The sequence below is a fragment of the Cavia porcellus genome, unplaced genomic scaffold (assembly GCF_034190915.1).
Source record: "Cavia porcellus strain 051 isolate PalLab524CR breed Dunkin Hartley unplaced genomic scaffold, mCavPor4.1 scaffold_5, whole genome shotgun sequence".
Classification (NCBI taxonomy): Eukaryota; Metazoa; Chordata; class Mammalia; order Rodentia; family Caviidae; genus Cavia; species Cavia porcellus.
Window position 1 is genome coordinate 35332438 of NW_026947488.1, and position 27882 is coordinate 35360319.

The following is a 27882-nucleotide window of genomic DNA, read 5'->3' on the forward strand; positions in this document are numbered from 1 at the left end:
CCTCTTTATGCATGTCCTGTAAAGTGACATCCCATCTTCAGATAAGTTTGGCAACTCCTAGACTCAAGTTTGTATCTGTTGAGTCACCTAACAATTCGGCTTCTTGGGAGCCTTTCTGTGCTTCTGTAAGCTGTCCACAGCAGGCTGCCCAGCCAGCTGCTCACCACTCTGGAGTGTGGATATTTCTGCTCAGAACCCCAGTATCATCTGCTCCTGACTCCTGGCATGCTGAGGCTGCCCCTGGCTAGAGCATGGGAATACCCAAGGGCCTCTGAAACAGCAGCTTTAGTCCAGGTGAGCGTGCTACCAGATTTGCTGACATTGTTCTTACATTCTCTAGCAGAAAAACTCATCTGACATTGTTTCCTTTAACCTTTAGTCTTGTATTTTTCGAACATAGTTTTTTCGTTTTATTCACAAAGAATACAATTGTATTTTCAAGACTTTTTTTCCTTCTCAGCATCATTAGTGAGCAGACATATTATAAGTATGCAGATATCTTCATCCAAGAGAATAAAATGTAAATTCTGTCTTGAAAATAAGATAGTATTTGAGGGCAGACAAAAATAAGACTCTTCAGATAAGTCATTTGAGCTTCTGCTTTAATCATTGGCCTGCTGGGCATGGTGGTGCATGCCTATAATCCCAGCACTCGAGAGGTTGAGGCAGGAGGATCACATCAAATTCAAGGCCAGCCTGAACTACAGAGCAAGACCCTGCTTCCAAAAAAAAAAAGCCCTTGGCCTGGATTCAGACTCTGGATGTCAGTGGTTCTGCCTATCAAGTACTGAGTCTTTGGTGCAGGAGCAAGGGGTGAGATGAAAACAGTCACTGAATCCCGGCTGTCCTAGCCCTGGCAACATTTGTTTATGCTGCATGGCTCAGGAAATGGTCAGTGATCAGCCATTGTCCAAGTGAGGACAAGTGCGTGCTGGTGTCCACAGAAAGCATTCACTTCTCTCCTGTCCTCTGCCAAAACCAGTCTTTTGTAAAGTAAAAGATGTGACCCATTCCATGTGTACCCTTCTGTTGTTACTCACTGGACTCTCTACTACAGGTATGAAAATACACAGGTGGCTGGTGACTCCTATGCGGCCTGCCTTTAAGAGTGAGTGCTGCTTCTTTTAAAACAGAAACTCAAGTTTTTCTTTTTGTTTTTGGGGTTTTGTTTTGTTTAAGGGAGGACTTAAGCAAACTACTGTGAAAGGAAAAAATTCAGGACCAACAGTATAAAAATATATGTAGTAAGTTCAAATGTCCTGGGCAGCAATTATTTCTCATGTGCACTTAAAAAATGTCCTATAGAGAAACTACACATCCTAAACGGTGAGTCTTTACAGACCTGATTTATGTGAATGACCAACGTATGTACAGGAGACGCTCAGTTGGCAGTGTCTTTTATTAGACATCTTAGATTAACCCATTTCATATATGCTTTTAAAGCTTCAGCAGACAGTTCAAAACAAAACAAATATACATGTGCAGCAGTGGCTCTCAGGCATAGAACAGAAGAAGCTGAAGGGAGACTTTTTCCCTGGCACACGGTGGACATTGAATGGCGACAGCGGCACTGTCCTGATCTAGTGGCCTTCTGAATTTCATTGTGGCGAACAGCTTTAGTAGGTGTGATGATTTAAAATATACTTTATAACATACTTTCTTGAAATTTTTAAAATCTAAATGATTATTTTTCTCCTAATCTAAGTGCTTCGCGATCATCCAATGCAAATAAAATTCTCCATAACTAGTGGACGTCAGTCTGCCTAAGAGCCACTGCCCAAGGTTATTCGATGTCCTCGGGCCTCACTGGGTGGGGTAACGGGATGATGGATTTCTTCTCTGTGTCCCTGGAAAGCGCTTTCCTCATATCTGTGACAAAGCAGATTAATGTAAGCACTCAAACAGCACCACACTGTGTCAGATTTAAAGTGTATAGCAAAAGTTCTCCTAAAAGGGCTATCCCAACTTCGGCCAGATTCCGAGGGAGACGCACTCTGTCAGCTGAGGCTATGCTTACCATAGGCATCCTCGTCCGGCTCCCCGTTGCTGGCTGAGTAGTATTCTATGACTGTCCGGTACACGCTGTAGCCCAACTGCTTATACATGTTCACTGCAACCTGGTTAGACACTCGGACGAAGAGATCAACGAAAAACCCACCCTTTCTTTAAAGAGAGAAAGACAGGGGAGAACGTCAGTGCCTATGGGAATAACAGCTGCCTGCTTTTATAAAAACATCTGTTTTTTCCTTTGGTTTAATGGGAGTAACTTGGTCTTGCTGCTGACTACATCATAATAGTAACTTTTATTGTTCAGGATTTTTGAGTTATTTTGTGGTTTAAAAAAAGAATGTTTTTCATGCAGTTTTAAAAAGCTGTAATACATGTTTTCTTTAAAGATAAACCAAAATGTTTTGTAATTCTGCTCCCGGGAATGCACATTTTATAAGTGAGTCAGCACAGCACATGTTCACTGCTGTCGAGACTGCTCCCCACTTCTGCTGCAGATCCCCAACATCTGACAGCTGGGGTCCTGCTTGTGAACTCACAGAATCGGACTGCGCATGCCTGTCATTTGTTTCTCACAGTCAGTATTGTGAGCCAGCTCCTGAGTGGCTGGAGCACCCTGATCTTCCATCACACACGCAGATGAAAAATACAGAACATGTTTAAACTAGAAATATCGCCATGATCATCTTTACCCACCCCCCAACACACTCATCCCAGGGTTCTCGCCACTTTCTGAAGCAGGTCTGCAAGTTCTCTTTCCTGAGTGTCTTTAGTTGTGCTGTCCTATCCTGCCTTTGTGTCCTGAATCAATTTAAAGTGTTTCCTTTTCATGGTCAATCTGATGTTGGGCCAGGAGTCACATGGCACTGGATCCGGTGAATGAGGGAGGACAGTGTCATGTTGTTGGGAGCCTGCCTCTCCATTAGATGGCACTCAGCCACAACACACTTGGTTTTGATCACTCCTCATAAAGATAAAAGACTTCACTGCTGTTTCAGATAGCGCAAGTGAAATGGGGTGTATTTGAAGCAAGGGGAGGATTTTGAGGAAGATTAATAACAATGTGTCTTTTACTATCATTTTTAAATTAAATACCTGCTGTTTTCGATCACCTCTTGTACCTAAGTAGTCCACAGTTCCAATGAAAAACCTTTCCAGCCTCTCCTACTATGAACCAACCATGCTGCTGCAGATAGTGTTAAACACCTCATGTCATGGTGCAGTTCTAAGGTCTCAGAGGGGCGGCACTGCCACAAAAGCACGTACGCCTTCAGCCTCATCAGAGGATGCCAACCTGTGTTCCAATCTCGTGCCAACCTACAACCGACATGGTGGCTACAGCAGCAAGGCTGGGCACGCCACATGTTCTTGCCAGTCTCATGGTACAGTGGCATCTCAGTGTGACTGTGGTTTGCATTTCCTTTTTTTTTTTAAAGTACTGGAAATTGAACCTAGGGTCTTCAAACTGAGCCACTTCCCTAGATCTTTTATTTTGAAATGGGGTCTTACTAAGTCACTAAGTTGCCCAGGCTGGACTCAAAAGTTGCAGTCCTCTTGCCTCAGCTTCTTAGTGTGCTGGGAGTGTGTGCATCTGCCTTGCATTTCTGATTACTAGAGGCTGAATATAACTGTTAACTGACCATCTAGATTTCTCCTGTACAGCATTTCACCAACCCTCATTCTCTATATAGTCCTTATATGCAGCATTGCATATCTTTTCCCGATTTGTGGCTTGTTATTATGTTTATGGTATGTTTGGTTGTTACTCTACTTAAAGCTGAATACATGTCTCCCCTTTACACTCATCACCTTTTATCACCTGGTTAAGGAGTTCTTCCTACTTTGAGATCAAAGAGACTCGTGCATGTTACATTCAGGGCTTCTGAGTTTTGCTCTTCACATCTACAATTTTCATGCATCCAGAACTGACTTGTGTATGGGAAGCAGAGAAACCTGGGAAACTTCCCCTATAGTCAGCCTGTACTGAAAAGGCAGGGCCGCCTGAGGTGTCCAAATCATCTATCCTTAGGCCTATTTCTCATACTGTGTTCCACTGGTCCAAACAGCTGCCCAAGGAAGTCTCGTTCATTACACACTGCTATCTGGAGGGGCAGACACACTCATTTTGTTGTTCCAAGACTGTTTTGTTTCTTTTTTGCATGTTTTAGATAGAATCAGCTTAAAATACCTGGGATTTTGACCATTGCACATATAGCCAGCTGCAAGTCTTGCAATGTCCCCTAATCTACAGTCTTTCACACATGTAGGTTTCATAAACAATAGAGAGCTCACACTTAGCATGTGTGACTTTTTAAGTATCTGTTAATGCCACCGTCATGGCATGTTATTCTGTATTTTAATGTTTTTGTATATTAATATATAATTGATTTTATACTGCCTTATTTTTATGAATTCTAAACATTTACTTGTAGGTTTTTGTGTATTTTCTATTTGTATGATCCTACCTGTAAAATATATCAAGTTTTTTGGCAGTTATTCTCCACTCTATTATCTAGTTTGCAAAAGTCTTATCAAGAATGTTGGATTATATCAAATTTACTGCATTTAACAGTTTCTGCTGGCTTGATCTCCCAGTGATCCACACATGACTACCCCATCAGGAAACCTGTACCACTAGTGCCACAAAAGGATCTAATCACATTTATCAGTCTTTTTTACTTTTCTTAGTAAAAAGTCGCTCCACAGAAGTGCCTGGACCACCAATGGTTCAAGCCACCCTGCAGAAAGCCATAGACTACAGCCCATTGTGAATCTGTTAATGAACTGACAATTGCTCTTCAGTCTCAAGCTGAAACAGCCTCACACCTGATGCATCCTCCTCCTCACTCATTATTTAGCCCATCTTGCTGTGTTCCTTCAGCATTTCTACAGCCAAGGAGATTTCCTCCCATCATCCCTTCTCATGTTTTCCAGTCAGGAAGTGTTATCAAGGTTACCGCAGCCCTAAAGGTAAGCTGCAGAATGCTCCTCCCAGATACTTGTTCTTGCGTAAAAAGTGACTGTTACAGTTTGTGTCTGGATGTCCCCCAAAGCCTCATACAGTCGCAAGTGGATTTTTCAGAGCTGGCTAGATCTACAGGTGTAACGATAGGGTTTAAGGCTCCAGAGGGCACTAGGACTAAGGGTGTGGATGCTGCCCGCCCCATATAGCCTGAATAAGATTCAAGGGAAAGATGTGGTCACTCCTTGCTGCTTTGCTGCCTTGTGCCCACTAAAGATCATTTCTCCTTTGCAAGGCCTGTCTGCCACTTCACCCTGCCTTAGAGCCGACAATGTGGTCCAAACCTCAACAAATTGCAAGCTAAATAAACCTTTCCTCCTTGAGAAAGTAAAACAGTGACCTTAGAGTAGTTATTTCCTAACTATCCACTAAAAATTTCCAGAGAAGCCTCGTTTCTTTACAGAAAGAGATGTGGCTGCTGCTGAAATCCTTCAAAGATCCATAAACCATTTCTATATTGCCTTTGGGCTAAAGGTGGTTTTTACCATTTTGAACATTAAAAACAGGAACAAAAGCAGTACATGGTAGACGCTGGTGGGCTACAAAGCCTAAATATTTACCATCTGATCCAAAAAAGACTTGCTGATCTTTGCTCAATACCTTTAGCTAATTTCTGTCAGGCTATTCTGGCAGAAAAAAGCATGTTCAAATCTCATTATGGCAACAATTTGTCTCTCTGTCCTTGTAGCTTTGGATTTTTACTTTGAACCTATAATGAGTACATAAAATTTTAATTGTTATAACTTTTTGATGTGATTAAATCTTTTAATCTGTATGGAGATGTATGCATTATTCTGCTAATAATTGTTCAAACACAATTTATTATTACTGTAAGGACAGCAACTTGCTTTTCGCTAGGCTTTGCATGATAATTTTAAAATTTTTCTTTACATCCAATCTTCTCTTCTCTTGAACCTTCATACATATTTCCTATAAATAGAATATGATTCTGGCCATCTTAACTAGAGTTGCTAATCCATTAACATTTACTATTTTAACCACAGATAGTATCTGGGTTCACTGCTATAGTCTTATTTTATACTTTGTTTTATTCTTTTGTTTCGTATCAATATTTATCATTCCATTTTTTGTGTTGTCTGGGAATTATGTACTATTTTATTTTTAATGTATACATTAAAAATACACGCATACAGAGGCTGGGTATTTAGCTCAGCGGCATAAGCGCCTGCCTTGCAAGCAGGCAGTCGTGAGTTCGATCCCCGGTACCCATAAAAATGAAAAAGACAAAAAAAACAAAACAAAACAAAAAAAACAACGCACATACAAGCACATGTGTACATGCATCTATACACACACTCCTACAAGTAAATACCTTAAACACCTCAGCAGCTGTCTTAAAATAATGAAGCTTTAGTGGTTTTCTACTCAAAAAGAGAAAATCTACAAATACATTAAATCCTACATGTAGGGTCACAGTGGTTAGACCCACCGCCCATCTCTCTGTCCTCTTTCCCAATAAGGATGTCAATAATAAGGTGTGTGAACTGTATCTTGTGAACGAACGTCCTCCCTTCTTCACTCTACAGAGAACTCTAGAAAGGCTCAGAGCCCACAGCTGACTTCCACTATAGCCACACCACCTCTGCCCACCTCTGGGCTCAGGCTGCACCTGAAGCCTCTGCTGCACTGTGCTCGCCCCCAGCTCTCTGTGGCTCCACTTTGGAGAGGGGAGGGAGGCCTGGCAAGGCCCACAGGCATGCTGTCTCTCCTGTTCCGGAGTAAGCCGGGAAGCCTCCTTTTAGTTACTGGGCAACCTCATATCACACAGTGAGGGCATTGATGGATACAGAAGGCCGAGTCCACCTAAATGTCACATAGGCAGCAGATCCCAGACTATGTATTAAGGTTTTCCCAACTCAGAGGAGCCATAGGATATGTCCTTGTATTCAAGGGAAAAACACCACAAACTTTGCTTGTCAGATACTGGTAAATGTTAAAGCAGTTAGCAAAGTTAGTGTCACATCATGCTGCATTCCTTTCAGGGCTGTGGTGTTTTATGAAACTCAGTGTCTGGCAGCCGGTTTTGCACGCAAGTCATGCCCAGGAGCATCAGGGCACACAGAAGGCAGGGGCGGTTAGGAAGCTGCTTCGAGGTCCAGAAGTCATCAGACGCCCACCAAGCACACACACCTCAAGAATGGTAGTCACAACTAAACAAGAAATGAGCACATTTTACTTCAATGTGTTTTTTCCTAAATGGCTAATAGCTGTTGGATTATAATGACCGTAGTTATTAAGCCTGAGACTGAATTATTTCCTCTTGTAGTACGGACACTGTGAACCTACTGTTGCCCCAGGTGGATCAATTCGAGACGTGGGCAGATGAAGGCACCACGGTAGCATGAGCTGGCACAGAAGCGTGTGACAGTAGAGTCGAACCCACCCTACCCAGCCCACAGCCTATGGGACACAGCAAACCAGGGCAGCAACATGCATGACAGAGCTGTGAGACTGAGCCATAGTGTGAAACTGGGACAGTCACCTAGCCAGAAGAGGAACCTTACAGGTAGTCGGCAGAGCATAATGGGAAGGAAGAGCGCGCGAGTCCCGGGTGGTACAGAAGAGCAGTGTCTCACCTCTCTGAGATCTCCTCCAGTAACTCCATGAGCTTAGCAGCCAAACCAAGGCGCCGAAATTCAGGAGCGACAGACAAAGCTGTGACATGGCCATGCCACTCCTCCCTTGCAACAGAGCCTTCTGCTTTGCCCATGACTGCCAGCAAAAGAACGGCATGGTGTAATTAGGCACACGGACTTGGACCACAGAACCTCTCTGGGGGCAGCTCTATGATGAGGGATGATAATGACAAAATACTCATTGTCAGTGTTACTCAGGGCCAGCCAGCTAATGAGTTAAGTCCTTATACTTAAAATTCATATGCAAATGGAACACTACATTTAGTTCTAGGATCAGACTTAAGAAAGGATTTTTTAGGGCTGAAGATTTAGCTCAGCGGCATAAGCACCTGCCTTGCAAGCAGGCAGTCGTGAATTCGATCCCCGGTACCGATAAAAAGGAAAAAGACAAAAAAAAAAAAAAAAAAAAGAAAGGATTTTTTAAATGACATACTAAAAACTCAACTAATTCTGAACAAAAACCTGCATGTGTACATTTTTCACTGTCTGCATTTCACGGGGACTTGTACCTAAAACTAAGATAATTCCCAGGCCAAGGTTTTGCTAGCCCTAGGCTACCACAATGTCTAAGACGAGATCACAAAGCTGCTGAATGGTAGGAAAAGAAATAAACTTACAGGTACCGGGCTTATCCCTCTAGTCCTCCAGTCGGAAACAACCAACCCCACATCAGAATTGTGTCTTGCTACCCGGAACAGGATCCTGGGGTAATACTCACTGTAGCCCATCAACTCTCCCCCAGGAGCCTCCGCCACGATGAAATACTCCGGCCAGTGAGCAAGGTACTGTAAGTAAAAGGGAATCCCATACTGCAGTGCATTAAGGAGTATGAAAGAACAAAGTTCTTCATTAAAGGGATACTTTGGAAAAGTTCCTTTGGAAGCATACTAAACTGTGGCAGTACACACCTATAATCCCAGTTACTCAAGAAGCTAAGGCATGCAGACTTTGATTTAAGGTCAATCTGGGCAACTGAGTGAGACCCCCATCTCAAGGAAAAATAAAAAGGGCTGGAGACATAGCTCAGTGGTGGAACACTTGTCTAATGTGTGCAAGCCACAGGTGTGATCTCTAACACCAAAAACAAACACATAAAATCCTCAGCATATTATTCAGCTCTAGCTCTATACACACACAACTTCTACAATCATACTACATGTGAAATACTTAGTTTACTGTCAGTTTTCAACAAAATTACCAGGACATACCATTTCCAATACGGGTAGAGACAGCACCATAGTTTTAAGTAGAGAACCAGGATGCCGAAGCTCTTCTGCAATCTGCTTCCCCTTGCTTATATCACACATTTTCTGCATATTATCTCCTGCCCCAACACCACCTCTGAACTGAGTGCCAGGCCTGCACACCAGTACTCAGCTCAAAGTGGCACGATGTTCAGGCTTCTCCAGCTGTGCTGGGAAATCGACAGCTGGCTCCTACTGAGGCTTCAACTAGGAACCAGGAGACTGCAAAAAGAACTTCACAACCAAAGTCCTTCCAGAGGCAACTTACCAGTTACCAAGTTTCCCCTCCACTGATTCTAGCGCTGTAGAGCAGAGCTGACTTCAGGAGTCACATACAGAGAACAGTATGAATGAATACTCATCACTGCCCCAGACCCTGGGTCATCCTCGCTGGGAGGTGCCCACTCCTGCACCTTGCTCTCGGGGTGATGAGCTCTGGTACACCTTCATGAGCGGACTAAACCAACCAAGCCTGCATTTAACAGGGTAAGCACCAGGAAGGTGCTCGCTCTCCTCTGCAGGTCAGTCTGATGCTAGGAATTCTTCCAACACACCCTCACTAAGGCAGGCCAGCCGGCCTTCTGCCACCCAGCCAGACACACGCCACCACCATCTCCCTTGCCTCTCCCACACACCAAGTCCAGCGCAACATCCACAGCATACTTCTCCATATGTACCACTAAGAGGCCAGCACCTGCATACTGGGAGCCAACCCAGGGTCTCCGAGAGCTAGGCAGGTACTCTGCCACTAAGCTACACCCCAGTCCTCAGAGTTTAAGTCTGTCATGAATACTGCTTACTTTATTTAAGCATCTCCTTTTTGATGTAAGGTTATTCCAAAAAAAAAAATTTTTTTTTTTTTTTTTTTTGGTACTGGGGATTGAACTCACAACCTCACACTTGCCAGGCAGGTGCTGTGCCACTGAGCTACATCCCTGACAATTGCAAAATTTTAATTCTCCAGGAATAATTGTGTAATTATGCCACTCAGAGGTTAGCAAACTTTGTGCAAATGGCCAGGCAGTGCCTGTGTTGGAGTTATGGCCATACACAGGTCTTGTGAACATCTATCCAAACCGCGAAAGCTGTATGCAATATATAAATGAACCCACACAAACGTACCCCAATAAATTGTAATCTGCAAAACAAGCAATGGGCTATCTAGTTAGACCATGGACCTTAGTTTGCTAGCCTCCAACATAAAATGCAACTGTTATTATTTTCAAGACCTGGAATTACTATTACCCTTCCCAAGTACCTTCCAGAAAAGAGTGCACCAGCTGATATCACCACTAGCAATTAAAGAGAGGAGGCCTTCCCCCACCAGAACCAGCACTGAGTTTTTGTTTTGTTTTGTTCTGGATGATTTGAGACGTTAAACATGGCTTGTCATTTTGGTGTTAGCTTGGTTCCTCCTCCCCCAGCTGGGGTTGAACCCAGGCCTTGGCACTGAATTATATCCCAGCTCCTCTTTTTTTGGTGGGGGGGGGTACCAGGGATCAAACTCATGACCTCAAGCTTGCTAGGCAGGCGCTTGTGCCATTGAGCTAAGTCCCCAGCTCCCAGCTCCTCTGTCTTTCTGAGTCAGTCTTGCTAAATTGCTCAGCAGGACTCAAACTTTCAATTCTCCTGCCTCAGCCTTCCAGAGTGCTGGGATTACCACAGAAGGCTTTTGACTGGGAGACTAAACTGTTGTGGATTCTTAATATGTTCACTGGCCTTCACTCAGCTCTCTTTCAGGAAACAATTAGCTCCTAGAAGTCCTTACTCACTGCAAAGAACATGGAGCACGATGCAGAAATCCAATTTTGTGCTTGAAGCCACAGAAGACATGGAGGTTATCTGTTACCATACTACAACCAAAGAACACCCTAACTTTTCCACACTTCCACCCACTCTTCTAGTGGGAGAACAATAGAGACTGCTACTTGTTACTCCAAATGCTTTATTGGCATTAGTGCCAGTCTCAGCCTAAATCTGGAGACATTTCAGGAACCCCTCCTCCTCCCTCTGCGCCCCCTCAGAGCAGACTCTGATCATCCAGACCCAGAAGGGCCGTGGGAGGCTTCTGAGAGGTCTCCTTTCACAGGGAGGACACTGTCAGCGCCTCTGCATATTCTGTGGCAGATCCAGATGTGAAGTTTGCTCTGCAGCTGCCTGAGCAGGAAACCAAGGCGGCGATGGGGATGGCAGGGCAGTTAGACTGCAAAGAACAGGCATGATTTCTCTTCTTTCCACCTCAGCCTGTGGCAACTTCTGGGAGCTAAGGCCCATCCTGAACCGCTCCAGGAGGGGGAAAGCCACTGCCACAGAGGAGCTTCTCACTGTGTGGTGCAGCCTTTAGCTGAGGGGGTGCAGCTGGGCTGCAGCAGGCATCTCCACTCCCCTGCCACCAACCTATAGGGACAGGCAGCTCAGCTCTTCTTACTCTAAAAAGGAAAACTTTAGTGCTTTTCCCACCTACAAGTTTTCAGATTCTTCAGTAACCAGGCCTGCTTTTTCCTTTTGTTTCTCCACTTTGTTTTCTTTTTTTTTTTTTAATCTTTGTACCAGGGATCAAACTCATGACCTCTCATTTTCCAGGGAGTTCCATTTTCTTTATTCTTAGTAAATCTCCATATAACATTTTTGAAAAAAGGATACAGTTTCTGTAAGAGGATCCAAGTTACTAGGAAAAAAAAAAAAAGTAATGTCAATAGTAAGCTGTTCACAAAACCCAGATTAAAGCAGTTTGCTAAAGCTAAAAGGAACATACTGGAAGCAACCAAAATGCAACTCTAAACCTGCATGGAGCTGAAGAACCCACAAGGAGCTGTCACAGAACCTATAAAGGTGTCTACATGTTCTCCTTGAAGTGCTTCTTTACAAACCATTTAACTGTTACAAAGTACATTGGAACTTTTCTGGCAGAGTCTGTGCCCCATCAGGTAAGCATCTGGGACAAACAGCCACCTAGCCACACTCAGGCACCATCCTACTACACAGGCATCCTGGACTTGTCTCGGGGCTTCCCTCATGACTTCTCTTCCACCTCCACTGTGGGGACTCCCACCATGTTCCTTCCACACCTCCCACTGTGTGTCCTTGGAGTGGGTCCCGCACCAGGTCCCCCACCGCAGCTGGGCTCAAAACCAGCAACTCTCAATCCTCTCCTTCCCATTTCTTGCCAAATTCTTCTCTAGGGACCTTTATGATGCCTGACAGGCCGACTGCATTTCTCTAGTCCAACACTTCTCACCTTTTCTGGTTTCAAAACCTCCTGTACATTAAATAATTACCATATTGTTTATATGGGTTGTGGCTATAAATATTTTAAAACCTAAAATACTCTCTTAAAAATACATAATAGACTACATGTTAACATGAATCAACTAGAGACAACGGTATAATTGTAAAGCTTTCCCCTGCAGGTTAAATGCAAATAACACACCATTGTAAAAAACATACATTTGCATCGCTGAATTTATGTATCTATGGTGGGTCCTAGGACCCATCCCCCAAGGACACTGTTATGGTCTGTGTCTGGGGGGCCCCTCAAAGCCTCATGTAGTCCTGGAGGTGGCTGAGTCTAGCATTTGTGATTGGTTCCTTGTCTAGCCAGGGATTGGTGGTGCCAGTGCTGTATCACCCAGGAGCGAGGACCAGCATACAACATAGGGGAGGGAAGGAGGGATTCTTTTCTCTCTTTTGCCCTTTTAGCTCTCATAATTTGCAGCCACCATTAACAGTTAAACCTCGGCCAGGCCACCGTGGCTTGGAGCCAGCTAAGTATGGACTGAAACCTCCAAAAACTGTAAGCTAAATAAACTGTTCTTTCCTTCATTTTAAGCGTCAAGCATTTTGTCACAGCAACGAAAGAAAAGTAACCAAGACAGATACCAAAAGGTCTTACAGTTCTTACAGTGGTTTCCAAACAGCTGAGAATCTGCAATTCCAAAACATCCCCTGTGGCGGGGGGACCAACTTTTTAAGAAGCAGCAGAGCCAACCAATCTACTCCGATAAAACTCCTTGCCCAGGGATCCATCACTTGAAGCGATTCACTTGGGTGAGCACCAGCTCCTTTATCAGAAGCGAGAGGCCAGCACCTCAGAGCTACGAGGATCGAATGGATCGGGCACTCGGGGCAAGTGCAAGATGGGCCCAACGGAAACTTTTCCCCTCAAGCCCTCAGCATGGAGCCGAAGCCAGGCATTCTGTCTCTCTGTCTGCTCGGTTATACAGGCGCTGCCACTAATGGACACAGATATAACAAAGCCGCCCCGGCAAAACGACACCTGCAGGGGGCTCGCGACTCAATTCTCTCTCAACTTTTTGAGGGCTTACAATTTGTTTTAACAAAACGTGCCTACAAGTCTCTGGCCTCGCCTGAACCGGGCCAGTGCAAGGGGCCCGAGCTGGACGCTTCCCCAGCCTCACCGGCGCCGCGCGGGAGCAAGGCAAGCCGGGGGTGCAGGGGAAGCCGGGGATTCGGCCTGGCCAGAGTGCGACGCGGCGGCCCAGGGCACCGCACTCACATATTGTTGAAGCGGAACAGATCGTCGCAGGTGAAGGCCCGCAGCGTGGTCATCGCGACTCTCCGCCAGCACCGAGAGGACCCCCGCGAGCCTGCGTCCACTCTGCCGGAAGTCACCCCGCGCACGGCAGCCGAGGGTCGGGGCCGGAAACTACTTCCGGGCAACCAGTTGAGCGGCCATGAGCAATGCGGCTCCCTCTGGCGATCGGAGTCTGGAATCGCCAAGGAAGCCGTGCAGGGCTGCGATTTTGTAATCTCAAATTGCCCAGGACCACGTTTAAAAACAGGAGAAAAAAGCTGAAGTTGATTTTATGTTTTATTTCACCCAGGATATCCAAAATATTATTTTAATGTATTATCAATACAAGAAAACTGACAAAATAGTTCATTGTTTTTTCAGTATTAAGCCTTTAAAATCTGTTGTATTTTACATTTGTAGCATGTTTTAATCTGAAAGAGAAATTGTTACGAGAAATTCTTATTTCTTTGTTGAGTCTGGTTCTCACTATGTCGTGCAGGCTGGCTTTGAACTCATGGAGGTCCTCCTGCCTCAGCCTCCCCAGTGCTGGAATTATAGGCATGTGCCACCAAACCCAGCCATAATGGGAAATTCTGGTTCTGGATTTCGATTTCATAAAATATTTGCCTGCAAAGCATATGCCCACACTTGAGTATTCCCAAGCATGCCAGTTTCCAAATAACTGAAGGCAACATCACCTTCTTGATAGGGTTTTCCGGCACAATAAAGGGAGAATATAAAGTAAAAGTGGCCTTTATTCTAAGAACATGGAGAGGACCCTATGACGGCCAGGGCCTGGCTTTCTCTGCTGGAAACGTGGGGTAGGGGACATACATACAGTTTCTGACTGGGGTAGTGCTTATTGTGGCATTGCTGTTGCATGAGCAGCTGATTGGGACTTTTTGCACGCCACAGGTAAGTTTTGTCAAAGGGGAAGGGAAAATGACCTCAGAGTAACCTCCCTTGGTTCTGCCTCCCACTGCTGTAATATCTATCTGGGGCAAAATCCTTTCACTTTCAAATTTAAATGTAAAACAGTTAACATTTTTTAAAAAGTTAACATTGCGGAGTAATCCCAGCACTCAGGAGGCTGAGCCAGAAAGATTGCTCTGAGTTTGGGGCCTGGCTACATAGTAAGACTCTGTCTCAAAAAACAGGAAAGTTAACTTTAATAGTTAAGAATTCTGAGCTGGGCATTGTGGCATGTGCCTATAATCCCAGCACTCTTCGAGCCTGAGGCAGGAGGATCCTAAATGGAAACATGGCCTGGGCAATGTAGTGACTTAGAGAGAGCTTGTTTTAAAAAACAAAAAAAGGACTGAGGATGTAGCTCGATATGCAGGCTCTGGGTATAATCTAAGTACACACGCACACACATGCTCACACACTCAGAACATGGATTTAACACTAAGGGTACTTTGGGCCACAAGTTTGCAACTGCGGATTTAGACGCTGACCCAGGGTCGTCTTCCGAGTCACACAGGACCCTGCCTAGCAGTCATAGGACAGGGATGGAAGTGGCAAGTGGAGGGCTTGCCAGACAGCAGGGGGCGGGGAGCGCCGGCTCACCTACTCCGCTCCTGAGGGTCAGCACCCAGCTGGTCGGGCAGGAGGATGCAGGCCGCACTGAGGACACGGGCCCCGCCGCAGGTGGCCAAAGGGTGAATGCCTGAGCTCTCAGCCCTGTGCTAGGCAGCATAAATGCAGCTCAGGGAAGGCAGGAAATGCAGCCTGCGGCCTGGTCCGGAGCCTGGCATTCGGGGCACGGGTCTGGACCAGCGAACTCCTAACTGATGGGTTCCCCCATATTAATCAGGCTGGCGCCTGCCCAAGCAACACTGAGCCCTAGTGTGACAGACGGTACCTCTCTTCAATACAGACTTGCCGTTCTTCTTCCAAGCCCGAACGGAACTTCCGGATTGTCCTGCTCGTCCTCATTCTCTCAATCAGCTGTCAAAACGTCATGCTGTCCGCCCCTTCAAACTCCACCCCCTGCCGATCGGAATAAAACCTCCCAGCTTTTTGATGGGCCTCAGAGAGATCCTACAATCTTCTGCAGCCTTCTTGGGCCCGCAATAAAGGTCTTTTTTTCCTTTTCTGGCTTTGCTTCTCTAACAACACGAAAAACCTATCCCTACCTAGGGATCCTCACTCTCAGCTCTGTGGTGCCAGTGCCCTGGCGCCTACCCCACATGCAGCATGCCTTGAAGGCGTCAACACTTGTTCAGTGGCTCTTTACAAATGCATATGGAGGCTACTTGTAGTTTGAAAGGCCTGTGCTGCTTTAATAAAAGGGATATGAACGCAAAATTAAGAAGTGTGATTCAGTTACCTGGCACGCTGAGGTAGGATTGCAAGTTCAAGGTCAGCCTGGGTAATTTAGGAAGATCAGGTCTCAAAATGAAATGTATAGAGGGCTAGAGGTATAGATCAGGGATAGAGGACCCCTAAGTTCAACCCTCAGTACCAGAGAAAAAGCAACAGAAAGTGAGGGAGGGAGGAAAGAAAAAAGAGATTGTAGACTGAGAAAAAAGAGAGTAACAGACAACTCAGAATCCTGCCACCCAGGAATACACCGTGTCCAACCCTACAGAACTTCACACTCACTCTTTGTAGCTGAATTTGTTTACTTTTGGGGTACTGAGGATGGAACCCTGCCTTGCACCACAGAGCCACACCCATGAATTGGAGGCTAGCCCGATCTACATAGTGAGTTCAAGGCCAACCTGAACTATGCAGGGAAACCTTGTCTCAAAAAACAAAACAAAACAAATTTTAAAATCTGCAGAATGGATGCTAGAGTGTATTTTACTGTATCCAAGTTAAGCTTTAGTTATCCTAACTTTAAAAGAATCAATGTGGCCTTTGCAGAGTAGTCCCCACTGCTTGCGTGAATTTCTTTGAGAAGCCCAAATCACATGACACTCCCAGGAGCCCGCAGTGCTCTGCACCCCTAGGACATACACTGACTGGTTTCTATCTCCAAATGTTGGCTTTTATTTTTACAACACAGGGAAACACAGTTTCTGTCCCAGCTGCACTTTTTCCCTGCATCAAAGATGACTCACTGGACTTATTTATCACTGCACGTTGAGTAATTTCCTTTCCTGCTTAGTTGGAAAAAAAGACAAGTTTTTACCACATTTAATCACAAACTGTTTTCCCACTCATTGAAACAAAACACCATGCGCTCTCTGTAAATAGTGCTGACCCAGAATTGTGGTCTTCATTGCAAAATCTCACACTTCACACAGCCAGACCACTAGGGTCTCAACTTCTTTGTTCTTCAGATTATGTGCTGAGCACAAAATTCAAGGGGATACCTTTGATAACCCCTGAGTATGATAAGCAGCTCAGGTACTGGGTGGGGACTGCATTTACAATTCTTCTTCTCCTTCTCCTCCTTCTTCTTCTTCTCTTTCTCTTTCTCCTCCTGCTCCTCCACCTCTTCCTCCTCTTCCTCCTCGTCCTCCTTCTTTTCCCTTCTTCCTTGTCTTTTTGAGACAGGGTTTCAATATGCAGCTCAGGTTGGTCTTGAACCCACTTTGTAGTCCAGGCTGGCCTTGAACTCAATCTTCTAAATTCTGGGATTATAAGCGTGTGCCTCCATGCCTGGCGAGATTTTTTGTAAAAAGAAGGGAACCAAGGTGTGGAGGAAAGGGGACAGGGGACAGGGCCATGAGAAGAATTAAGTCATGTCATACACATGGCCGATTCCCCTGAGGAGTGTGATCCTCACATACTGGAAACATGTACTAATAAAAATACACTTAGAGATACAAAATACACACTGTCACTTTCAATTAAACAAGGCAGGCTGTATACATCTTCCTACCAACAATGCCCTAAAATGAGAGTCAAAGAGAATTTTAAAAGAATTTTTTTAAATCTAGGTAATAGAAGGAGGGAGCAGGGCTAGCAGGAGCTGTCCGGCTGCTGGGGACCCACTTCCTTCCAGTAGCAGAAAGGAGGGAACCAGAAGCTCCAGAGGTAGGGAGGCAGGGTGTGCCCCCATGGGACGCAGGCCAGGCAGGACAGCAGATGAAACCGAGGGGAGACGCTGAGGTCTGGTCCCCCAAGGGGCCAGCACCAACCCCTGTCCATCCCTAGAGAGCAGGGTGAGGCAGGAGGCGTCTTGAACCCCCACAGGAGGGAAGCTGGGGCACAGATGGGCACCCAGGATGCTGGCGGCTGATTTCTCCCTGTGCACAGCCCAGTGAGTGGGAGACTCCTTGGGAGGCAGCCAGCTGACCCGAGCCAGCCAAGAGCCCATGGAGCTTCCCATCTTGTGGCCCCACAAGAAAAGAACCAGGCTGCCACATGCCACATGGGGTAGGGGGCTGACTCACCATCTTCCAGGTCACAATGTCAAAAATGGACCAGCCAGCACTGAAAAGGAGTCAGTAAATATCAGCGTAAGCATGTTTTTAGAAATGTGGAAAGTATTACTGAGACACCCGGTGGGAGGGGTGAGTTGGAGAAGGAGGCACCCACGCTGGCATTTGCTGCTTTCTGCTGAGCCTTCTAGGGTTCGATTTGGGAAACTGCAGGTTCTCCCTCCCACCCCCAGATAAAGGTGACAGGAATCACTGTACTGAGCTAGCATCCTCAGCAAAGATGCTGGCTCCAAATCCTCTGCTTCATTTTGCAAACTTGATGAGTGAAATGTCTAATAATTAGTAGATCCCCCTGGGGAGAAATGCCTTCATAAGGAAGCAGGCTGACCTCTGCCACGGTGACAAAGTCCAGTGACTTCCCACATCCCTGAATGTATGAGACCTGCAAGCTTCTGGCCCAGACAGAAAGCGCCCTGCTCACAGTACCTGGAAAAGCCAGCAGAGTTCACAAGTGAAATAAATCAAACTCACATGAGTAAATACCATATTGTTTCCCTAGTGTAAGAAATGGTGAGAGTACATAAGATACAAAATCCTCAATAAATACAGTGAAATCTGCTCAAAGGGGTAAAAATAGTATCTCAGAGAAAATCAAAGAGAAAAGAAAAAAATCTAAATTTATATAAATGCACTTAGGATACCTAAATGATTGTGCTACAAATTCTATAAGTTCATAGAATAAAGCAGTTAATATTCATAGGATTGGAACAATTTTGCATGTTTGCAAATAGTTCTGAAGATCACTATGTAAAATATCAACCTTAGTTCTGTCCCTACCACCGTGTTTTGAAAGCCTGTATTGTCATTGTTTTGAGCTCTTTGCTATTGTTATTTGGTTTTTTTGCTTATTTTTCTAGTCATCTGTTTTAATTTTTTGTTTTTCCCTCTAATGCAGAAAGGATAAGAATATATGTAGAGGCTTATACATGCCTAGAATTTCTCCTAAACAGTTTACGAGAATTGATTATATTATATGTGATGAAATGAACAGCTACTTTGAAGAAAAACAGACATTATGGTATCCACTGCTGATTCGGTATCATCATGCTGTGACATCTAGTAATACTTCTATTCTTTATTCAGAGTGGTTTTAGTCTGTTTTGTATTATTTAATTTCAACATACATGAAGGTATAGACAGCTATTTTGAAGAGAACAAGAGACATTATGGCAGCCATTATTAATTTTCATATTGTCTGGTTTTGAAGGCCTATAATGCCTTCATCGTTCTGTTCTGATCAGTTTTATACTATTGTGTTTTGTATGAATTCCTTGTGTGTGAAGATATAGACAACCATTTAGAAGAAAACAAGAGACATTATGGTAGCCAAAAAAAAAAAAAAAAAAAGCCAGCAGAGTCCCAGAACATCTTCTTCATGGACCACCTTCCTCATTTTCAGACATGCCCAGGCTGGCTAGGCCCTTCTTTCCTATCAGAGCCAAGGAGAGTTTGATGGTAACTGGGATATAAAAGCCCAGTTCTTGGCCTTTCCATTTTAAGCCCTTAGTGGGCAGTGTGGGTGATCTGAAGCCTTATTTCCTGTACATGTTGCAAGCATGTTCTCGCTGCCCCAGGACTGTAGCAGCAGCACACTGCACATGTGTTTACCTGCGTCCAGCAGTGAGGCATTTCTGGGCCAGCACTTGGGGACCAGCTCAGTGCAGGTTCTTGTCTTGTGCTGCTTTGCTTTGTGCTGCTGGGCAGGAACTCAGGGCCTCCCTGAACACAGCTTGCCACGATGGGAGCCACAGCAAAATCCCAGTGTGGATTTCTATCCAGCAGGTCCAAAGAGGCCCCCGGGCTCCAAGGAGCACCCCACAGTTGGATGCTCTGTCCACACACAACCTCAACCTGTCTGTGAGCTGAGTTCTGCGACTGAGGACAGTTGCATTTTCCTGTGCTAATGAGAAACAGAAACTTTCTCCTGAGATGCTTCACTTCTCCATTTCCTCCTGAGCGGACTGGGAGCCTTTGGCCACTTAGCGTCCCTTGCAGTTTGCATTTCTTTCAATCCATAGTAGATGCATAGTTCCATACGGCAGTTGGTTACACAGAAAGGAAAAGACGCTGGTGAACTGTCTTATATACAATGCCATTCTCATAACCTACAGAACTGGCAGAAGTTAGGAAGCCCAGACAAAAGACAGTGTGAAAGTATACCAAATACTCTGTTTGCAGTGAACTATGTTAAGAATAACTCAGTTCAGTGATGCAAATATATACATGAATATCTACATAAATAAGTGAGTGTAATAAACAGGAAGGGGAGGAGCTGTGAGACAGTAGTTATAATAATTACTGCTGTACAGATACCTTTTTACTTATATAGAGATTCCTTTCTGGGAAATACTACTGCAGACGCTGGCGGGGGCGGAGGTGAGGTGGAGACAGGGTCTCTCAGGGTGGCACTCTGGTCCTTTCCAGGGCCTGGAATTGCCTCTGCCACCCCCTTTCCCTTCTCTCCCCTTCTTTGGAAGGAGTCACCCCATCCTGGTTCCTGGTGATGCTCTTGGCCAGTAGGGGCTGCTGGGGCAATGGCTGCTCCCGATCCATGCTACACACACACACACACACACACACACACACACACTCACTCACACACACACTCACACACACACACACTTACACAGCCACCACCCTCACCACTGTCAACAGCAACAGCCAAGCTAATGAAAGTGTTCTCCTCTGACTTTCACTCTGTCCCACCCCAGTACATTTTTAAACCTCAATGCTTGGCACTTTCTTTACTCCACAGGAACCTTGGTAGCAGTTAACAGTAGGGGAGGGCAATCAGAAACCACAGAGGGAAGGGTCCGAGCACTGGGTTACCTGGGATAATCGTCACCGATGTGGAGGGGTACTGGTGGAGCTCAAGTATTTGGTGTGTGTGGATTCACACCGGTCCTACAGTAGCTCAGGGTGCAGTGACCCCAGCCATCACCACTTTCACGTACCAGAGGCTCATGAAAGCAGGGGTTGGTGTGGTCCGTAGTTTATAGGCCTCCTTGCTCTCAGGATCCCGATAGCAATGGTGGGGGCTGTGTGGCTGAGTGGGGCATGCACAGAAGGAAAGAAAGAAGGAGAGACAGAGAGAGGGCAAGAGGGGAGGAAAGAGAGAGAGACAAAGAGAGAGAAAAAAAAGACGGGGGGAAGCAGGCCTGGGCATGCACAGAAGAAAGAAAGAGAGGCAGAAAGAGAGAGAGGGAAGGAGGGAAGAAGGAAGAAAAAAAGAAAAAAAGAAAGAAAGAAAAAGAAAGAGAGAAAGAAAAGAAGGAAGGAAGGGGCCTGGGGCATGCACAGGACTCGGTGGTGGTGGTGGCTCTGGGCAAGGTGTCTCTCTCCCAGGTGTGCCCTATCCCTAAGCTGCACTGACTCAGTGCTGTACCACACTGGTGGTTCTCAGCCCTCCTCCCCTAGGAAGCTCCAGTGTGTCTGGGGTCTGGGTTTGATCTCCCGCACTGAGAAAGCAAAGGTGCCGGGAATCACCGGTGTCAGGAGGAGGGGTGGACACTGACTCCCAGAGATGGCAGGGCACACGGGTCTCTGCATGGAGCCAGAGAACCAAGCTGTAAAAAGGACCGGGCCAGCCAGAGCTTGTGTTCTGCTGAGGAATCTTGGAAGGAGACCAATGCATCTAAAAACTTGCTGTTGGGACAGACCCACCCTAAGAGTCATAGTAAGGGCTCAACGAGGGAAGGGAGAGGCCTCCCCCAAAACACCTGTGTGTGGAGTGACTCATCCCCCAGCCCCGAGGGCTGGTAACAGAGACGTGGGTGACCTGGATCTTGCCAACCTCAGCTCCCCACCGTGTGACTCTACTCACCAGTGAGGAGCAAGGCCTGGGCACAGGACTTTAATGTGTGAGTCAAGAGGGGCCCACTTGCTTTGAACGTTGCTCTCGACATTGGCGTCAACAGGGCTCAGAATCCCTGTGGGTTCCCTTGAAATGGACATATCTACTACAGTCAGGATGAGGTGCTGCTCACTGGACAAGCCCAAGGCTCTGCACTGCAACCTGTGGCCCCAGAGACTTCCCTGAAGGCTTGGTTACACTCAGTGAAGAGGACACAAGCTAGCACTCATGGGCGATTCTTTCACATTAAAGAGATCTTTTGCAAAAAAGAACCTGTTTCCTGAGACAGGCGCCGCTCTTTCCCTCCTTCCTCTCATCCTCTCTCTATGAGCAGCTGCTGACACTGGAGTGTTCTATTAATGTTTCTTTTTCCACTTTCACTAGTGTTTACTAAATGCAAACAATACATTGGGTCTCCAATTCACCTCCTTGAAAATGGCCTGCAAAGGATGGTGTTTAGGGTCTTCCTCCCAGACGTGGCCAGGTGGGTAGAATACTGCACTGCTGTTATAATCAGAGCCACCCATCATTTAGGTCCCTCATATAGAAAATAAAGGTCAGCCCCACATGGTGGTGCACCCCTATAATCCCAGCATAGGGGAGGCTGAGGCAGCAGATCGCCTTGAGGCCAACCTGGCCTACACAGTGAGGCCCTGTTTCAAGCAACCAAAACAGATGAAGCTCAGAGCTTCTGTGTGTGTGTTGGAGGCTGAACCACATTGGTGAATAGAGGGAGACACATTCCTATTCCAGCCCAGTTTCCTGTCTTTTGTATTTTCTTACAGACCTAAAGTTTGTAACTTCCACATGACATGAATAACTTTTAACAGTTTCTGTTTCTAGCCGTGCCCCTGAGCAGGGGTATCTGGCATTAGATCCAACGTCCAAAAACCACATCCCTTCCTCTGGCTGGGATCCAACTCTGAAAGAATTATTTTTAGATTTGGAAAGGTGTTCTCTCTGGCTCCCCCAGCACATATATTTTTACTTTCCTCTTATTCCTTCCCAACTCCACCACGGCCTGTTTCCTGGCAATTCAAGAAGTGAGAAATGCCTGCTTGGGGAAACCATAAAGACACAGACTGTGTTGAAATGTGGCCGGCAGCCCGGCTGGAGCAGACGCGGCGGTCTTGTGACACTTCCCCTTGTTCTCTCATCTTGATTGCTATTGCCTCTTGCTGGAGGCTGCCTGGAGCTCAGGTTCGCTCTGCTGGCTTCCCTAGACAAGGCCACACTGGTTTGCATTTGGACACCTATCTGGTAAATATCTTGTAAAGATCAGGAGTAGGCGGGTGCATTCAGCCTCCACTGATCTGCAAGCAGCTGCCTGCTGATGGCTTGGACATTCTGCTTTCCATGTTTTCTTTCCTTCAGTGCTCAGGATTTATTGAGCACTTACTAGCAGGGCTGGGCAGGGATCCAAGCAGGGGACAGATCCAGCCTGCGCCTGGTGGATTTTGTAACCGCGCTGCACTCTGAGCCAAGACATTTAAAGGTTGCCTGAGGTCGGGAACTGTCTGTCTGCAGGGTCCTGGCTGATTGTGTACACATTGACTATGACTGGCTCTCTGTCCCAAGCCCAGCACCTTGCCTGACAACCTGGAAGCCCTTTCAGACTAGCAGGTGACCTTTCTCCTCTACTGGTTGTAACTTTCACCCCATCCCTGCTCAGTGACTCTTGCTGTATATCTTCGCCCTGGATTATGTCTTTCAGCTGGCTGCGGCTGCAGTTTCCTTTACTGAGCCATCAACTTCAGATTCATACAACGTGGAGGAGCACCTGATGGTGCTGACTCACAAAGCAGGGTAAAGAAGGCAAGCAGACAATGGAAGAATGTTGCAAACATTATCTTCACACAGGATTATCGTACAGTATTACAAGGTATTATGTGCAAATTTCCATTTAAAAAAAATCATTTACAAAAGATAGTCCAACACAGAATGTGCTGAAGGTTCTTGTTCAACAAAACTCAGGACTGGCAAAAGTACAAGGACCAAACCCCATCAAGTGAGAGGACGATGCATCCCGTGCAGTTACAGTGATGTGTTTTGTCTCTACCTGGGTTGCACTGAGATGCAACCCTCTAGTCTGTGCACCTGCAAGCTGGCTTTTCTAAAACATAGGTCTAACATCTCCATACTACTTTTTTCTTTGTCTTTCTTTCTTGTTTGGCAAGATTGGGGTGGACCCTTGACCCTGCATCCTAATGCAGATGGGTCTACCTGTGCTTTCCCCACTCAGCAGCACCTTACTGAATGCAACAAAAGCCACATTTACACTACTTGGTTTCTGCCCAAAATAACTAGAAGCTGTTATTCTTGATTTATTGGAAGTGGGGAAAAAAGTGTTATCCTTGATTTTTTTCCTTGTGAGGCTTTCAAAATTGCTTCCAAAAGTGGAAAACATATGGAATAGATTTTTGCCACATCCTGTCACATATTTACAGTATTCTGAGCCTTGTTTAAGGTTCCCTCTGCCTCCTTCAAAGAGCCTGAGCCGGCAGACGACACTCGTTGGCCCTTTGTCAGAGTCTGTGTTTCTCCCCCGCCTCTCTCCACATTCACTGCTCTCTGTGTTTTCAGCCTTACTTGTTTGAAACAAAACACAACACGAAACAGCAAGCACAACACCACTACATGTGACCAAGACAACAGTACAACGATTTCCAAAGGCATTCTGTGGCCAGTGTCAGGAATTACACTGCTTTAAGAAATCCAGCTGTCTCTCCCCCAAAAGTTGCCCCAATATCCAGTTACAGAAGAGAGACTTTTAAAACACAATACTCTCAAATCCAGCAAGAGATTTCTTTTTGAATATTAAGTGTTAAAATCACATGCATAATTACAGAATATTTTAAAGTTACAAAAATATTTTAAAAACCCATCCTGACAGTTTGCCTGCAACTGCTATAAAAATTTCTATGAAATATATAAAAACACAAAGTTTCTTTATTAAAAAAAAAAAAGAAGAAGAAGAAAAAGAGAAAGGAAGGAAAGGATGGAGCCACCCACAGACCTGAGGACTACCTGACGCACTGCACCGGACAGTCTTGTCAAACTCCTGCTATGGAACGCAGGAGGGGAGCGTGTACCTTATGTGCCACCTAGCACGTGCCCATACATGTCAGCTGGCCTGGAACAGCCACCTCGGGATGCTTGAACCATCAAGCAGGGTTCTCCACCGCCAAGGAGAGCCCGCTGGGTTGTTTCCTGGGTAACACAGCAAACGCTGCTGTCAGCCAGGTCAAAGGTGTGGCTTAGTCCCTGACCTGAGAGGGCCTGCAGGAGGTGGCTGTCGTTCAAGCCCACACCCACGGCAGCCAGCTTGGGCTTCCAGTGAGCTGTGGGGCACCAACCAGAAGTCCCATGTGCCCCCTATGAAGGGCTGAGGTCTCTGTCCCCACCCTGGAAGGTGATACCGTAAGGATCACTTTTGATGCGCTTGTAGACAAAGTGGAAGACATGGGGCTGTGGCCGGCTGTGCAGCTCGGCCTTGATCTTTTGAGGGTATGTGTCCTCTGCCAGCTGCTGCCACGTTTCATCCACAAAGAGGAAGAGGCTGTATTCCTCAGGGTCACACACCTTGAACTTCTCTGCGCAGAGCTGGCACACGTCCTCAGTGGTGACATAAGGCTTCACAAGCAGCGTCTTGCCAGTGCAGCCACTGCCCACCTCCTGGAACGCCACCCGGAGATAATTCTGTAGGTGCAGACAGAGATGTTGGGGACAGAGTCAGAAAAGAAAAACTGACAGCAATAACTTGCACGATGAGAGGCAAGTGCAAGGTCAGACCTGCCTATATGACATCAGCCCCTGAAGCTCGGGAAGAGAAGCTGATCTGAACTCAAAGGTGGTGGGGACAACTATGGGGACAGAGGTGCCACGTTGAGGTCCCCACAGGCAGAGAAAAGCAGGCTGTCTTCCCCTGGGCCCTGTTTCAGTGCCCTCCATAAACCATGCGTCAGACAACGGCATCCGGAGCCGGATTATTCCCAGCTGGAGAAAGAGCCAAACAGCAGAAGAGCCAGAGCCGACATCAGCAGGAAGAGACTTAAAGTGTCCTGACTTCGAGCTTGCTACCATCACCTTAGGGCACCACATTAGGCAGAACCCCAAGAGACTGCCGACCTCTGACCATTCTGTGGGCCCCATGGTCAGTGACTTTACAGGGTTCACCCTAACCTAGGCTCCCCATGGCAAACAGCAAGGGAGGAGGATGTGGATTCTGCCAGGGACTGCAGATGGGGCGATCATGTGCCAAGCGGCACTGCAGGAAGTAGAGGACGCAACCATGGGCTTGGCGCCGAGACTGTGCCGGGTGTACACCATCTGAAACCTCATGAGCCTGAAGGGGTTGCAAGGATCCTAAACACAGCCCAGACTCCTCGGGGTTTGTGGACCCAGAGTATCTGTTCCTTTATTTGTCAAGTGGGGATGGTGGGCTCCCAGAGAAAATCGAGGCCACCTAGCTAAATCTAGAAAACAAAGGCATTTTCTTTTCCTAGTTCCGGGTTCACTGCTGAGGAGGGAGAGAGGGAGGGAGCATGAAGGAGGAGACAGTTCTACACTGTTTCTTCACTCTTCTGCCTGGAACTGTGCTGCACAGGACCGAGCCTGGCTTTCTAGTTCCATCTGAAACCCTCAAAAATGCGCCACAAAGACACGTACAGGCTTCCTCCCAGCTTCCCAGACTACGAGTGAGGCAGGTACTGCTGCATCTCCAGGGTTTCTGCAGCACTAGCGAGTCTCTCCTCTCCAAGAACAAACATGATGAGACCCACATCCCAGGCCCCAGCCCCAGACAGAGAAGGTGACAGGGATGAGGACGGCAGCCACAGGTGTGAGTGGGGCTGGCACCCGTCACCCTCTGCTCCCAGCCAAGGCCCTGGGATCTTGGGTATAGGAAGTGAGGGAGAGGATGGGGGGTGGAGGGTGCCCTCACGTACCCCTCTCCCCAGAGACCAGCCAGTCCCCTGCAGTGCCCACTGCAGCTTGCAGAGCAGGGTGTGTGCTGTTTATGTGTCACCACCAGACTCCTGTCTTTTCAGGTGCCTGGTATTCAGGTGACCATTTTGGAGGAAATCCTGCCTTAACTTGACTTTGTCATCGTAAGGGTAGCAAAATTTGGGTCAAACCTACACACACATACAGGCAGTCACAGATTGACGATGGTTTTGACATTATCATTTTTCAACTTTATCATAGTGTCAATGTGACTGGTATTCAGTAGAAACTGTACCTCATATTTTGAATTATTACTACCATTATTTGGGTGCTGGGGGTTGGCCCTAGTAGGAACTCTACCACGAGTGACAACCCCAGCCTTTAGTTTGAATTTAGGTCTTTTCCTAGGTTTGGAAACAGGGCAGGGCTCTCTGTCTCTGTCTATGACTCTCTCTGTCTCTGTCCTCTGCCACCCTCATCCTGCATGCGGTTGGTGGCTGAGGTCTCGGGGACCCAGTGATCCCCTGGCAGGGACCTTTGTGCTGAGTCAGGCTGGGTAAGGCTATTTCCTACTCTGCGTGGGGCCAGAGCCCAGCCGTGAGCCAAGGAACAGGTCTATATGGTTAAGGAAACAGAAGTGAAACAGCATGGTCAGAGGGTAGCTTAAAATACCCCTGCTCCCCAAGATTCTGTGAACAGACCCAGCCCCAGCAGGAGGTACTAGAGGACCGCGGTGCCTCGGGCACAGGGTGTATGTAGGGCACACCTGGAAGTCGTCCACGGAAGGGATGGTCCGGTTGGCGGTCCTCCGCTTGTGCCACTGCCTGAGTGTGTCCCTGGCCTCAGAGCTGAGCAGCCGCGCCGCCTGCTCCTCCTGGAAGTTCTTGATGAGGGACAGGGCTCCATAGGCGCTGGTCAGGTAGTAGCCTCCTGGAGAGGGAGAACAAGTGAGTCCTCCAGGGTGCTGGGCTCTCAGAGCAGGGTAGTGACGGTGCTCAGTTGTGACAGTTACTTGTATACAGCTGTCCCCTGTACAACTGGGTTGTAGTTCAGATTCCAAACCTACTGCATGCACAGGTCTCTCATCTCAAACAACATAACATTTCCTGTAACATATGCACATCCTCCTATGCATGCTTCCCCGCTCCTTTCCTTCCTTCCTCGCTACTGCAGATCAAACCCTCAACCTAGCCAATAGTAGGCAAGTGCTCCACCTCTAAGCCC

General features: G+C 46.6%; 2 protein-coding genes across 11 annotated transcripts in view; both read right to left on the reverse strand.

Annotated features, from left to right (window-relative positions):
* Positions 1 to 1380: 1380 nt before the first annotated feature.
* On the reverse strand, positions 1381 to 15417 carry Naa20 (N-alpha-acetyltransferase 20, NatB catalytic subunit). Of its 2 annotated transcripts, none has more exons than XM_023560065.1 (6): positions 15329 to 15417; positions 11574 to 11598; positions 8405 to 8495; positions 7627 to 7762; positions 2018 to 2163; positions 1381 to 1869 (listed from the first exon to the last, which is right to left on the reverse strand). In XM_023560065.1, exons 1-6 carry the CDS (start codon positions 15400 to 15402, stop codon positions 1784 to 1786), a joined length of 558 nt encoding a protein of 185 aa, XP_023415833.1. In that variant the 5' UTR covers positions 15403 to 15417; the 3' UTR covers positions 1381 to 1783. The 2 variants fall into 2 exon arrangements, with proteins under 2 accessions (XP_023415833.1, XP_003476528.1); XM_003476480.5 differs by lacking the exon at positions 15329 to 15417 and adding an exon at positions 13447 to 13625.
* Positions 15418 to 23546: 8129 nt separating this feature from the next.
* Rin2 (Ras and Rab interactor 2) overlaps positions 23547 to 27882 on the reverse strand; it is a 170100-nt gene continuing 165764 nt past the window's right edge. For all 9 annotated transcript variants that reach the window (XM_003476376.5, XM_013159807.3, XM_013159811.3 and 6 more), the window contains 2 exons: positions 27425 to 27588; positions 23547 to 25413 (listed from right to left, as the gene is read on the reverse strand). In XM_003476376.5, coding sequence (XP_003476424.2) covers positions 25090 to 25413; positions 27425 to 27588 — 488 coding nt within the window. In that variant the 3' untranslated portion in view covers positions 23547 to 25089. The remainder of the gene's footprint in view (positions 25414 to 27424; positions 27589 to 27882) is intronic.

Bases quoted from the DNA above. Each gene is read 5' to 3' on its own strand.
- Naa20 (XM_023560065.1), bottom strand. From the start codon at position 15,402: ATGAGGACGAGCAGGACAATCCGGAAGTTCCGTTCGGGCTTGGAAGAA. The intron at 7,763-8,404 runs GTGAGTATTACC...TTTTGCTGGCAG, and splicing joins GGGAGAGTTGATGGGCTACA to TCATGGGCAAAGCAGAAGGC. The intron at 1,870-2,017 runs GTAAGCATAGCC...GCTTTGTCACAG, and splicing joins GCCGGACGAGGATGCCTATG to ATATGAGGAAAGCGCTTTCC.